Genomic DNA, 14,889 nt, shown 5'->3' on the forward strand with positions numbered 1-14,889 from the left:
CGTCATCCTACATTTGACACTACAGTAGCTTGTGCAAACAGTCTCATGTGTGGGTCTTAATTAACCCGAAACAGAGATATTGTGAAAATGATTTAAAATAATTACCCACCAGCAGAAGCAAAGTTTGCAGTAACACATGTGCTCCCCTCAGCCAAATCGCAGGAAAAAGTTCATGCTGAAGATTATTTTCGAAGGAGCAACATGTGTGCTTTCTGCATTAACCCCTGTGTTTTAAAACCTGCCTCCTGCAAGAGTGTGACTCTTCACAACACGGGTCTAATGACTCAAGGCTTTCGGTTGCTTATCAATACTTGTGTTTGTTTGTATTTAATCACTCACTTGATTTATTCTTGCTCCACTGCTGACGAATGCGTTGTCTGTTTGCATGATAGTATCTGACGCATAAGGCCCATGTTAGTGGTTACAGCAGAAAGGCCGTCTGCACCTCAGCAATCAGAGTCAACAGCAATGCCTCCTGAAGTGTTCCTGTGATTGTACCTTTAGCATGTTAACCATCTGTGTGTCTGGATTGGTTCTTGGCAGAAGTGGCAGGACATCATAAAGGAGGTCAAGTTTTTGGGCCAGCTGCGACACCCAAACACAATCGAATACAAAGGCTGCTACTTAAAAGACAACACTGCCTGGGTGAGTTGATCCTTCTCCGCCAACTTTTTTTTTTTTTTTTCTTGACTTCCTATCTTTGTCTCAGTCTTGCACCTTTGCTAGTTTCATCTCTTTCCTCCTTTCCTCTTTGTCTGATTCTTTTCCTTCTCCATTCTATTTATTTTTCTCCTCTCATCACTGTTTTGCTGACTCCTGTTTTTCTGCACATGTTGTAATCAGTACTGCATTCATTGCAAGCATCCGAATGTGAAAAGTTTGCAGCCTAAAAAAAACTTTAATTGTGCACAAACTTGACCTCAAGAGATTTGTTAAAGATTTAGACTTTATTTATTCAGTTGTAACTGTATTCTTTTTCTAGCTGGTGATGGAGTACTGCCTGGGCTCTGCATCAGATTTACTAGAGGGTAAGTGTTCATTAATGTTTAATGTGCACACAAACACACAAATATTGACAGATTTACAAAGCACCTTTATTGTGTGTATCAGGGTGTTTAGAGGAACATTTTCCCACCCTGGAAAAGAACCTGAAACAAAACAAAAAAACGGATTTGCTTCAAATGTGGTTAATTTACAGATTAAAAGAAACAACATTAAAAGTCTATTAGTGAGCCTTAGAGGAAAAAGCCTGATTGTGTTATTCACTTTTTGATGGAAGCACACAAGATGTTTGGAGGGAAGATAGTTGAAGCAGCACAATTCTCAACTTTCCAAGAGAAACTGAAATTAGACCTCAGAGAAGCCCCTCACAGTCACCAGGGTTTGACATCCAGTAGTTTGTATTCTCTAAGTCTGAGAAGCTTTTCTCTGCTCTGAAAGACACTTGACTTCACATTTTTTGGTTTGATTCCCATTACTTCTGTCCAAGTGAGCTTGGATGTAAAACAAGAGAGCAGAGAGCCTGTGTCGACCTCACACGACTCCTCTGTGTTACATAAGTATTAAGTAGCTGAATATGAACAATCCAAGTGAATGTATGACTTTGGTTCTTGAGGTTTAGCTCCACTTTCTAGGTATGAGGAATTGCCCATTTCCAACTTAAAACCTCACATTCTGTGCATATTTGATTCGGCCGTGTCTGCATGGTTTGATTTTAGTTTCAAGCTCATCTCCTGCACCTAAAGGCCGAAGAACATCCTCCAGAATAAAACGTTGACCTCCTTATCTGTTTACCCTCCGAGCGCTCCTGACTTGAAGCGTATGTGTTATTTTAAGCACCTGTGTTTTCGTCACTGATGCAGATTCACGGTCATGACAGTTGACCTGTTTTTTTTTTTGTTTTTTTGTTGTTGTTGTTTTCTCTCGGCCTTTTCCTCAGTCATAGTTGTGCTGTGACCTTTTGCCGAGGCGTGCACTCGCTCTGTTTCTGAACACGGTCCACAGGGAGCAAATATCATGACTGTGCTCTTGCTGCGCCAGTGACCGCGCGGTTAGATCGTGTGCCCCTTGTGCAAGCTGTGGCCCGGGTTTGAATCCGTGTGGCTGAGTACTTCCACTGCATTTCATTCCCCACTCTTGCTCCCCGATTTCCGACTCGATCCGCTTTCCTGTCTCTAATAAAGACACAAAACAATTTGAATCTTTAAAGAAATCTCTGATTTATATGATCGATGCCTTTAGAATAGTTTGTTATGCTGTAGCAGGACTGTTTAAATACCAAAAGTCTGATGATGTTTTTTAGTTACCAGGCTCTTGATCAGACTTGCAGGAGCTTTATTCATGTCATAGGCCTTTTTTTCTAACACTACTATTGTCCATTTGGTAATGTATTTAAAACTAAATTCTCCTTTACTTCTCTCTACATAAGTTCATAAGAAGCCGCTCCAAGAGCTGGAAATTGCTGCCATTACCCACGGTGCCTTGTTAGGACTGGCTTACCTACATTCCCATAATATGATTCACAGGTGAGTCAGTTTGTTTTGTCAATCCAAACATTTCCCAACAGGACTTGAGCAAAAGCAGGATGAGATGAGATGAGATGAGAGACACTCGTGTTCTCCCTTTATTGCAGAGGTTTCTCATTAAGCTGGAAAAGCTCACGTCTGTACTTATAATTTATCCATCTCACACACATTACTGTGAGGAGGTAACAGCCCTCCTGTCTCACTGCTGTCTACACTGTTACTGCTGACAATGATTAGCTTCTAATGACGCCACCATATGAAGCCTTTTACTGTCTGTAATGGCATTTAAATGTAATGATATCTACAGTATATGACCTGTATGAAAAAAAGAAGTATATTGTTTTAGAGTAATGCAGCTGAGAAGGTTTTCCAAAGCTGTATGTTTCCTATGTTCACACTCTCATCATCTCCCTCTCCTCACCCAGAGATGTGAAAGCTGGTAACATCCTGCTGACTGAGCTGGGTCAGGTCAAACTGGCCGACTTTGGCTCCGCCTCCATTGCCTCACCTGCCAACTCCTTCGTGGGAACACCTTACTGGTCAGTATTCACGAGAACAACACTGGACTATATAAACGTATATAAAGAGTGTTTAAAGTGTCTGTTTTCTTCTGTATAGCATTTCATGTCGTTCTGTTCTCGTCGCTGCTTTTCTAGTTTGGTTGTCGATTTTCTACACCTCGAGTCAGTCTCCATAAATTAGAGGTGTTTTGTTTGTGAAGTTCATGTGAAAATCAATGTGAGTTTTCACTGTGAGAACAATCATTGAACAAAACTTTCCCCCATTAAAACCATTATTTCATCCAGCCGATGTTCACCAACAACAATCCACTATGTTAACCGTCCCTGTGGAATAGTCCTAATCATACAGTATACAGTTTACAACCCAAACAACAAAAACTAGGCAGCAAGAATAGGCCAACATTGTTACATATTTTCATGTAAAGAACACGCTTTGTAGAAATCATCAGCTCAACTTTACCCACCATCATATTCCCTTACACACTCAGCGTTTACACTGAATGAAAATCATCAGAAAAAACGGCTAGACCAGTGATAGACCCTCATCATCCCAGAAGCCAGCATCACACAACTATGACTCACTTGTCTTACACACACACATACACACACACACACACACACACACACACACACACACACACACACACACACACACATTTTCTAACAACTGAGCTGCTATCACAGCATAGCAGAGTCTTTAAAGGCTCTGAGAGGCTTAGCAGATTATAACATTTTCATGGATTTTTTTCCCCCATACTTAATAAACTCTGAGTGCATGTGTATATGAGTGTCTCCATTTGCATGCCTCTCTCTATCCTCAGGATGGCCCCAGAAGTGATCCTAGCCATGGACGAGGGCCAGTACGAGGGGAAAGTGGATATCTGGTCCCTGGGGATCACATGTATTGAACTGGGTGAGCACGGCCCAAACCTGCTGTTTAAAGGATGCACATAGAAACCGATGAAGTCAGAAATTCAAAAGATTGAAGCAGATCATACATTACACAAAAGGACAGAAAGTTGTACGCATTCGGGACTCTGAATCCCACTCTTTGAGTCAGAAGCTGATTGTTGATTGTGAAAGCTCAGGCCCTGATACATCCATGTTCTCTGCTTGTCTCATATTTTCTTGTTTTAGCCGAGCGCAAACCGCCCTTGTTCAACATGAATGCCATGAGTGCCTTATATCACATCGCACAGAACGACTCTCCCACGCTACAGTCCATTGAGTGGTAAGTTTCAAACACGCCTCCGAAATGTTAACTTTCACTTGTGTGTCAGTTTTCATATTCCTTTTTTATGGTTAAAAAAAACCCACATTTCTTTTGAATGCAGTTCACAGTAGGGTCAGTTAGACCACAAAATGACAAACATGTTATTTCAACTAAACTTAAAAATTGTCCACCAAAAATATAAAACTGCTGCTTAATCCGATCAGGGCTCCATTAGGGTAAGACACCCGTGTGTTAATCTTCATGACCTGTGATCCCTGCAACAGGTGTTGTGTAAGGTCACACTTTAAGTCTCTTATGTAATTACTGGGGAAACCTCCGTCAAAGAAATACGGTACTGTCTTCAGAAGAGCACGTCCTGCGTGGCTTTAAGGTGGACATTATCAACGTTAAAACAAGAAGTTTGGATTATTTTAACGTTGTTGGAGTGGTTAAAACACCCCCACCCCTTCTAAACGAGTTACTGGAAAAACAGCCTGCCTTATGCATTTTTTACATGCTGCTTTCAGCCTCACAGTTTATTATTGGAGCAACTAATAGATTCTCTAGAGACTGTCCTTCCAGACATCAAAAAACTTTGAAATTTAGGCCAGCAGGTTTAAAGCAGCTCTTTGCTGTGTCTTTGCAGCACAGCTCACGCACAGTGTTGGAAGTACACCTTGTTTCAGTTTGGACTAGTTCTATCAAAAAATATCTATAGTTAATGTCATAAATGATAAAGCGAAACGGTGAAGTTGTTTGTTCAGTCCTATCCTATAAAATATCTTTGCATGTATACAATTATAACTGATCTCTTTCTCATCATAAGAGTTTGTCATTATCATTGGAACAAGTTGTTTTAATCAGAGAGCATCAAACTGGCTATTGGCCTCACACTATCTATATTCTCCTTAAAGCAGTAAAGAAGCCATGCACAGTATCCATTTATTTGTCTTGTAGAAAACGACTCAATCGATGCATCACGGGTGAATTACAGTATATACCCTCATAATTCATTCACATGCCCGAGTACTCCTATGAGCTGAAAGAAGAAGGGACTGAAGTGAACATGTGTACAAAAGAAAAGGAGATGTATATTAAGCAGTTAGATTTATGGTGTATAGTCAGTGAAAAGTGTTCTACATTAGCTAAATGTATATCTGTAATGATCTAAAGAGACAGATGTAGGAAATTAGCAAGGCAGCAGATATTCCACAGTTGCCCTGAATCGCTGGAGCCACTGCTAACACGTTGCATGTGAGGTGTGATTCTCAGGGCAGAAATAAAACTCGTGAAATATTAACACGAAGTTTGATGCACTCCCTGTTATTTACCCTCTTTGTACTTCTTTTATGCTCTAACTCCTGTGGAATGAAGGTGCACTTTGCAGGCAGAGTCTTGTCGGTGTCAGCATCTTGAATTGTTTTGCAAGAATGTATTTTGAAAGACTTGTGTCTCCTCAGGAAAGCCAGGGTGAAAGTCAGAGTTTTGTTCTCCACCTGCTTTAGAACAGCCTGAAGGCATCTGTGGCCTTCCTGATCTCCTGCTCTCAATTAAAAACAAAACAAAAAAACAACAACCTAAAAGAGAAAAGTTATCATGGATTCTGACAGAGTAAATCATTAAAAACTAGAGGAGAAAAACGATGAAGGAATTTCGGAGGCCTGCTGTAAAAATGAGTGTTTTTTGAAGTCATAGTGTTCAGACGAGCGATTGTGCGGCGCGATGCAGGGTTGTAGTATTTTTGGAGGAGCTCCAGCAGCCCGAGGCGTCGGCAACATCCCGCCAGATGAGACTAGCAGAGACATAAACCTCATAGTGAAACTTCGGCACACATTCACAAGGACACACTGTACACGCATTGGCGTGACATACAAGTGCACTCATGGACCTTTTGCTTGCAACAAGGGACGCTAAATTCAGAGAATGAAGAAGAGCAAGGTGTAAAAAGGTCCACAATCTAACCCTAGAATGATCCTGCATGGGTGTATTGACCATTAAAATCTTATTTATCGCCACAAAAAATATATTTTATTCTCTTATAGCAGCAACCCATACACGCAGATCACATTCTGTGTGATCAGGAGTGTATTTTTAGATCTTAGTCAGTGGCACAGTGCTCCCAAGCTCCAGTGGCCTATATTTATATTGCTCCACATATTTACATAATCCATATATGGTTTATTTGTAGGGCTACACTTAGAGATTACATAGGACTGTTGTGGTTTAATTGAATGTGATATGATAAACAAAGAGATTACTTGTCATATAAAGCAGTTATTGACATTAAGCAAAGAAGGTGTGGCTTAAGGCAGCTTATCATTAAATGATATCTGTCATTTCAGCCAAAGTTGTCCTTGTTTAAATATGTTTGACTGAGAAATTGTCATTGACCGTCCTCTTTCCCCAGGTCTGACCCCTTCCGGAGCTTTGTCGACTACTGCCTACTGAAAATTCCTCAGGACAGACCTTCGTCAGGGGAGCTGCTACGAGTGAGTGGGCTCACTCCTTTGTAATCCCTCCAGCTGTGACCTCACTTCCTGTCTCAGTCAATCCCTCAGCCATGTGGGATGAGTCATTCCCACCCACCCTAGGCTCCCTAATACTCAAGAATATACAAAATCTCTCCCTGGAGCACTCTAGCTGAGAATGGCTTGTTCTTTCTTTCTTTTTGTTGTTACTTTACTTTCACTTCCTGCTTGCTGCCTTCACATCAGTTCTTTGATTAAAGTCCAACACATATACAACATATACACTGATACAGCAACTACTCTGTGCCCTCCTGTTTAAAGTTCATGATAAACAGAGGAATTAAAGATGTTCTTAAAATACAAGACAAGTATTTTGGAGGTGATGTGCCTTTACTGATTGTCTGATAGCGCAGCCATAACAGGAATTGAAGGGGGGGGGGTCTCTGGCTGATCTCATGACTCTATACATCATGGTTCATGATTGTTGTGTTGGATTGAAAACCCAATGAATTTACGAGTTAATCCCTGCATGTTCATTGTGTTTCCCTGTAATTGAAGAGTTTATCTTTTTGTTTGTCTGACCGGCAGGTAATCCTATTGGCCTACTAAGAGTTTAGTGTTGGAGGTGAACACGCTTATCACACCTATCTCACTTTAGGGAAGATGCAGGACTGTTGTGTGGAAAGAAACTGTTTTAGACTGGGATTCAGTCTTCCCAACACCCCTGACCCAAATCCTGTCTAAAAGACCATTAAAGGGGGATAAGTACCAAACAGACTTTGGATCAGTGTCCAAGGGGCTGCTTCATGGTGAAGAGCTTGGGGGGCTGGGGTGTTAGCTTATGATTAATACCCCACTTTCTCTTCTCACACACCAGCACCAAATCACTTTCTTTCAGTGCATACACACAGAAACACTGACACACACACACACACACACACACACACACACACACACACACACACACACACACACACACACACACACACACACACACATACACATACACACACCCCTCCAAGCTCTTTAAAGGGGAAATCAGGTCACTAATCTAGTGGCCTTCAGCTATCAGTGTTCTGGCTGCAGGTTAGACACCCTCTCCCTGTATTAACCTCAGTAAGAGTTAAAGTAATTAAATATGTGATGAAATAATAACCTCTCAATGAACTTCTACAAGTACAGTACCTTAATTTAAGCAACAACTACAACATCGTGTGTTAAACCGTCTTAAATTGCTCTTGCCGTTGTTTGATTGTGGGTGTATTTTTTATTCCATACATTTATGAGCAGATCAGAATCAGAAAAGGAAAGGATGTGTTAAATGTGTTTTTGTCCAACCAACAGTCCAAAAAGCCAAAGATAATTCAAAGTAGATTAACAAATATCTGCAGAGACCTGAAAAGCTCAAACCTGTTACTGTTTGACTTTTTCCTTTCTCAGAGTCATTACTAATTGATTTGTTATTGTTGTTTGCTTTATATGATTCAGAGGACGGTCTTGGAATTACCTGTGATGTAAACATGTAGCTAAAGCCTTAAATGCCAAGCTTAGCTGGAGCTAAGAGCAGTATGTTGGACTTGAACCCTCACCGCTAGTTTGGAGGACTATAAACTCTTTACCTGGTGAATGATCTAAGTGCTAGTCCATGGTTCATACTAGTCTATATTTTTTTTTAATATAAATTACACAGTGACCTTAAAAGGTGCTGATAGGTGGAGCTTGATGGCTTAGGACAGAGCAAGGCTAGTTATTTCACTTCACTCCTCTTCATGCTATGCTAAGCTCAGTGGCTGCTGGCACCAGCTGTTTATTTGATTGTACTGACATCAGAGAGGCTTCTGATCCAACTCTCCATCAGAAAGATTTAATACACATATCCAAATATTTCCCTGAAGTGGATTTGTACATCTGCCACTGTGGCCTAGTTGCAGTAGGAGTAAAGTGTCAAAAAATGTTGACAATAGCTGGTCAAATCCATTAACCTTATAAACTAAGAAGATCTGATGGAGTTACTGCAAGTCCCTGATGGTCCATTTTTGATTCTGGCCTCCGAGTACATTTCGGAAATGTGGCGAGGTTGCTGTGGAAATGCTGTCACTTTTTCTTAACACTAACCCTATGATGACAAGAAGAATCGTGTTTGATGGGACGAGGGTGGCCAACCACCCACGCTCTGGTGTAGGACAGTCAGAAAACGGGACAAATCACTCTCCTCTCTATTTTCAGAGTGTGATGTCACTCCCCCGTGTCCTGACTAACCCATTACACCAGCATCTGTCACATGGACAGGAAGGTGTGCAAAAAAAAGAGAGCTAAAAATATACTTTTGCCCATTTTCTTTACACAGTATGTATATTTTAGTCCTCTCCTCAAAGGTTGCATACGTTTCAGACTTTTGAGCACACGATATTTTATGAATGAGAGTGACTAAGAGGAGGTGTGACTGTGAGAATTGTAGAGTGGGAGGAAGCACAGGGGAGAGAAGATGAGATTTGGGTTTATTTTTATTTTATTTTGATACTGATGTCACAAAATCTTTTTTATTTTTTAAGGAGACTACATAGCATATAATGCACGTCATCACCTCATGTTTTTCCCGACCCTAACCACCTCTCGCCATCCTCTCTGACCTGCTGGTTATGTAACACAGATAAATAATTACATGAATGCATCATGCCTCAAAACTCGACATATTACACATCCATCAAATCAGAGAAAGGTTGGGATCTTCCGGAAGAAGAACTCAAAATTCAAAAAAATGTATTGAATCAGTTCTATCAGTGAAGTGTAAAACTGAATAAGAAAATAGCATCTGTGACCTTTTTCATGTTGTAGGGATTTAACTTCTTGGCTTATACAACACAGTGTCACAGTCTACTTTGGCATCCTTCACATTTTATGACACTTTGATCAAATGATGAGTTATCCCTGTAAATATTTCTTCTTTGCAGGCAGATTATCGATTAGGCTTTCTAGGAAACCGAAGAATAGCTTTATTAAAAGAAGCTCTGTGAACTGGTCTTCATATGACTGTTGTTTTGTCTCTAGAATTTTAGTGAAGCTGCCGTTAACTTCCAGTTCCTGCCAAGTACAATCCTGTTTGGATATAACATTTGACATGAAAAAGTATTGAGGGGGTTTTTTTCCCTCCTGAAAATCAATTATATGACCAGTCTTGCACATATCCCATGTGTACCATGCAATATAGGAAGAAGAGCACTCAGACTGCCAGTGCTGGCTGAGCAACTTAACAGCGCCCCCTTGTGATAGACAGTGATGTAGTGCTCATTGAATTAAAGCACCGGATACACGAAATGAGAGAAGTTGATGGTACTGCAATCTTGTCAGTAAAACTAAGTTGACCTAAACACACCACTTACAAGATCCTAAAAGAAAATCTGTGTCATACATTCAATTAAAACTTCCAGGTTCTGCAAAAATGCATCACATTTATGGGGAATAATTTATCGCTCATCTTTTTGTGTCCTACATCATCCAGTAATTGCAACTTTTTTTTTTCTCTCAAATAAATATTAATTTAGAGATTCCATCATGTTGACATTGTTTACCAGAGAAGCAAAGCTCCTAATTTCAACATCACTATTTGTAATAAAAAGTTCTGAACATAAATTCATATTCATATTACAATGAAACAACATCTTACTAACTTACTCACTTTGCTCCACTTCTCTCTCCAGCATGATTTTGTGCGAAGGGAACGATCGCCGCGCATTCTCATCGACCTCATCCAGAGGACGAAGGATGCTGTGCGTGAGCTGGACAATCTGCAGTACCGCAAGATGAAGAAGATCCTCTACCAGGAGAAACACAACGGGCTCATGGGAGAGAGCCAAGAGGAGGAGGAGGTGGGAGAAAGTTCATATAAAAGACAGCGGGAGTTTAGAGAGAAAAACACAAATCACACTGGTATGGGGATTGTGAAGTTTGACGGGTCGCAGCAGAAGTTAGGTGAATGTAAAACAAAGGACGAAAAATCATGAAGAAAAAACTGTTCATGTATTTGTTATTTTAAAGGTTTGTGGAAATTAAGGACCAAGATTGTGAATATTATAGCAGCAGAGACAATCATGCCAACGATAGTTTATCAAAGAAGAATAAAAATAACTACAATATAGTCAGACAAAAAGTAATAATTTATTGTCAAGTTTGTCTATTTACAACATTGTAAGAACAGTTCTATTCAAGAAACTTAATTAATCCCACTTTGGCCAGTTGGTATCATAAACAACCTTGAATTTAACAAAAGATCTAAAATGTGACATCTCCTAAAATGAATACTGGACGTTAGGTAGATTGATACATAGACATTTTAAGAAAATAAAAGATCAGTGTTGATAAAAGGATCAAGGAGGTTTAACACTGATTTCTTGATGACAGCAGAGAAATGAACTCCGAAGAACATGTGGCGAAGAGACAAAGTCCACATGCAGGAGTCTTTGAGAACAAAGGTCTGAGGACAGGACCGTTTCTCTGGAGTGATGTTCATGAACTTAATGCCCTACTTTCACTTTGAGTAATGTTGATAGAACATGGATACGTAGTCGACGGCCGCTCACAGCAGTCCAGCACTTAAACATCACAACAAACCTCTTACAGCCGCAGTGAGCCTGACACTGAGATGAAATGTCCCTTCGTTGACCTAGCTCGGAGGCAGCATGAGCACACACGGACAGCTAGCAGCCACAGCAGCAGTGTCATCCTACACCACAGGAAGAAAGTCAGAGCAGCTACCAGAACTCACTGCAATAAGAAGCAGCAGCAGGCTTCACTGGGGGGAATAAACTCTGCAGTCCCAAACCTTGTATTCTGGTTTCATGTGAAGATACAGAGCCTGATAACAACACCCAAGCAGACGAGCTGCACCTAAATGCTTTTTACATTTCCCTAGTCAGTCGAGTCGCATAAATGGAGGGCATCGAAGCCAGAACAAATGTTTTGACGTGAGAGCTGACGAGGATGATACAAACATACACAAGCTCATCCGAACAATCTGAAGTGAGATGGTGTTTTAGGATGGCTATGATTCTGATGTTATGCAGAGGTTATTGGTCTGATGACGAAAGGCTCCTTATATGAACCGTGTACATACAGCGTCTCTGTTTGATCGTGTTAGCACGCGTTTATTGAGATGTGTGTGTGTGAATGTTCTGCTGCAGGACAGCGAGGCAGCGAGCTGTAAGATGAACAGCCTGGGCAGCAACCACTCCATCCCCAGCACCTCTGTCAGCACAGGCAGCCAGAGCAGTAGCGTGAACAGCATGCAAGAGGTGCTGGACGACAGCTGCTCCGACATGAACATGATGCACCCGCAGGACTACAGCAGCACCCTGGAGTCCTCTCCACACACCAAGAAGGTAAAAAAAAAAAGTCAGGGGTGAAGGTTGATAAGGTCAGGATGTAGGTGCTGAGTGTTACAGAATAAAAAGGCTCAAAGAGTCAACATCTAAAAACCAGGGTTGGAAACTGAAAGTGTGAATACAACCTTTGGATCCACAAAATAAAGTGCCACAAAATTAAGAATCCCTAAAAAGGATCTAATTGAACAAAAACAGTATTAATAAAAGTTTTTTTTCAACCATGAAACCATCAACACAGTCCTTACAGTTCAGCTTAACTTTATAAGTGACACCACTCACAATGTGAGAGAAAAGGCTGTGTACATACGCCAAGAAGTGTCACACGCTCCCGATTTCCTCAATAACAGCCCTGTCATCCTACACACACACACACACACACACACACACACACACACACACACACACACACACACACACACACACACACACACACACACACACACACAGGTTAACACAATGCCTGACATTCTCACTAAATACCCCAAATGACTTAAAAATGAAGAGCGAGAGGGCTGTCACCGCTGCGTCGCTCTCTCTCCTCATCTGCTCTTTGTGTTTTGACAGTGGCTGAATAAGGATGTCACTTCATGAACAGATAGACAGTGTGTTGTAACAAGTTCAAGAGCTGAGCTGAGAACAAAGAGTGACACATGTTTTTTAAATGCTGAGGAAGTTTCATTAACTCTTCGGTCTCCTGCCAAAACGCGAGGGATTGAGGGTTAGCGTGTCCTTGTTTTTTTTTTTACAGTCCACACAGTTTAAGCAGATGCTGAGGATTTCCTTATTATAAAAGATCATAAGGTTCATTTTTTGTTATTTAAAAATGTAATCAAAGATGTTAAAGCAGTTGAAACACTGATACTCTTATTCTGTAAGTGAAAATCTGTCGAATGAAATGAAGCATTGCATTTTTCACCTCCCTTCATCCTTTTCTATATTAAAAGAAGACACCTGTCTGACTCTATTTATAACTGAAATACTTTCTTCATGTTGGTTTCACTCAGGACCCTCAGTACAACTGGGATGATGGGATCCATAGGGACCTACGGTCTGGGCTGAGGCCAGCCTCCTCCGACAAAAGCAGCCAGGCCCAAAACTACAAGAACCAGGGACGCTTTGCCACAATAAAATCAGCCTCACTGGTAAGATTGACAAAAAAAGAAAAGAAAATTGCTTCCTTTTTTCTTCTTCCAAAAACATGCCTCTCAGAGGTTTAAAGATCAATCATTAGTGGAAGATTTCACCCTGAAAGTCGTGTTACTTTGAAAGCCCAAAATACAGAAAAACAACTTTTTGCAGACGCCATCTTTCACAGTGTTTTGTTTGCACCAGAGTTGGAAACTAGAACCCAGGAGGGGCGTTCTTTTGTTGCTCTTTGTTCAAGTCTGTCCGAGTGCCAGTTAAAAGACTGCTTGGGATTTAGCGTAGGGTGTTAACACCAAAGAAAGGTGATGAAGATCCCTGTTCTAACAAACTTGTTTCATTTTTTAAATATAAAAGCTTGACAGTATTTCTCTTTGGACTCTAGTGTTGTAAAAACTGTGATTATTGGGGTTTTTTTTGGTCCATTCTACTTTCAAACCTTTTTCTGGCTCTTTTTCTCTGCTCTCCAGTGTGGTCCCTTTTCTCTGCTTCAGGTTTTTGTACCTCTACTTCACCTCACTTCCTTTGTTTTTCTCCTCTTTACTACGCTTCACATTCCCCCTCCCCTTCCTCCACCCTCTCCTTTATTTCCTTCTCTCTTGCACTCGACAATACATCATGCTTAGATCTTACTCAGTACTCTGTGTTGTAGGGGAGTGGATTTCTCTCTCTCTCTCTCTCTCTCTCTCTCTCTCTCTCTCTCTCTCTCTCTCTCTCTCTCTCTCTCTCTCTCTCTCTCTCTCTCTCTCTCTCTCTCTCTCTCCATCAGTCTCTTTCCTTGTTTCTTTTTCTCGGTTTCCCTCCCCGTCTGTTGTCATGGTAACCATCTCTAGTAACTTGTAAGTAGTTGTGTTGCTGTGTGTAAGTGTAGCTGAGTGTATACCTGTTAACCCATCCATGAGCGGTTGGTTTTAATTGTGAGTTCTTCCTGCTGCCAGGTCTTAAAGCGGACATGAGAGACCATGAGAAATAAGACGAGTGTTTATGTGTGTGGTCAAGGACAGAATAAGGAAAAAGATGGACACGCACACACAGGGCTGTGATTTGTGTTTGTTTATGGACCGCAGGTGTCCTTTATGTGTTTATATTTGGCTCATCTCAGGAGTTTCGTACCTCAGTTTAAGTGCTGCAATTCCATAAAAGTTTGAAATCATCATCCACCTGGCTAACCGTGTTATCATTATGTCAGACATGTAGACTGTATAAAACACGGACATGAGGGCACAGAGAGAAGTGCTGCATTAAGATTCATGTAAGCTCCTGTCGCTCTCCTGACTGCTGATACAAACACTAAAGTGAAGCATGCTAACAACAGGCTCAACAGAAGCCAGCTAACCTTTAACTTCACTCCAGACGCAGAACTAGTTGTTTCTGACCCCGTACAATAATTACAGGATCTCATTGTGTGCTGACCGAGGCAGATCCAAACTACCACTAAACCAGGAAGCATAAGCTCACTACTAGTAGGGCATATGTACAATTGCCACAGCAACCTTACCTCTGTGAATAAATGCTACACCAAGCATGTTTATCTCTAGAGACAGACGCAGGTAGTGGGCAAAGAGATTAAAGAACTTTTGACATGGTGTGTGTTGATAATGAGCCTGCCAGATCCTTGTAATGCGAAAAAGTCCATTTAGT

At 41.0% G+C, this 14,889-nt stretch overlaps 1 protein-coding gene across 3 annotated transcripts in view; it reads left to right on the top strand.

Moving 5' to 3' along the window:
• taok3a (TAO kinase 3a) overlaps positions 1-14,889 on the top strand; it is a 58,186-nt gene that overhangs the window by 33,892 nt on the left and 9,405 nt on the right. For all 3 annotated transcript variants that reach the window (XM_079340188.1, XM_079340186.1, XM_079340187.1), the window contains 10 exons: positions 544-645; positions 983-1,028; positions 2,429-2,525; positions 2,951-3,064; positions 3,868-3,959; positions 4,184-4,277; positions 6,667-6,748; positions 10,426-10,593; positions 11,905-12,102; positions 13,110-13,247. In XM_079340188.1, the coding sequence (XP_079196314.1) occupies positions 544-645; positions 983-1,028; positions 2,429-2,525; positions 2,951-3,064; positions 3,868-3,959; positions 4,184-4,277; positions 6,667-6,748; positions 10,426-10,593; positions 11,905-12,102; positions 13,110-13,247 (1,131 nt within the window). The remainder of the gene's footprint in view (positions 1-543; positions 646-982; positions 1,029-2,428; positions 2,526-2,950; positions 3,065-3,867; positions 3,960-4,183; positions 4,278-6,666; positions 6,749-10,425; positions 10,594-11,904; positions 12,103-13,109; positions 13,248-14,889) is intronic.

Source organism: Symphodus melops (genome assembly GCF_947650265.1).
Source record: "Symphodus melops genome assembly, chromosome: 1".
NCBI lineage: Eukaryota > Metazoa > Chordata > Actinopteri > Labriformes > Labridae > Symphodus > Symphodus melops.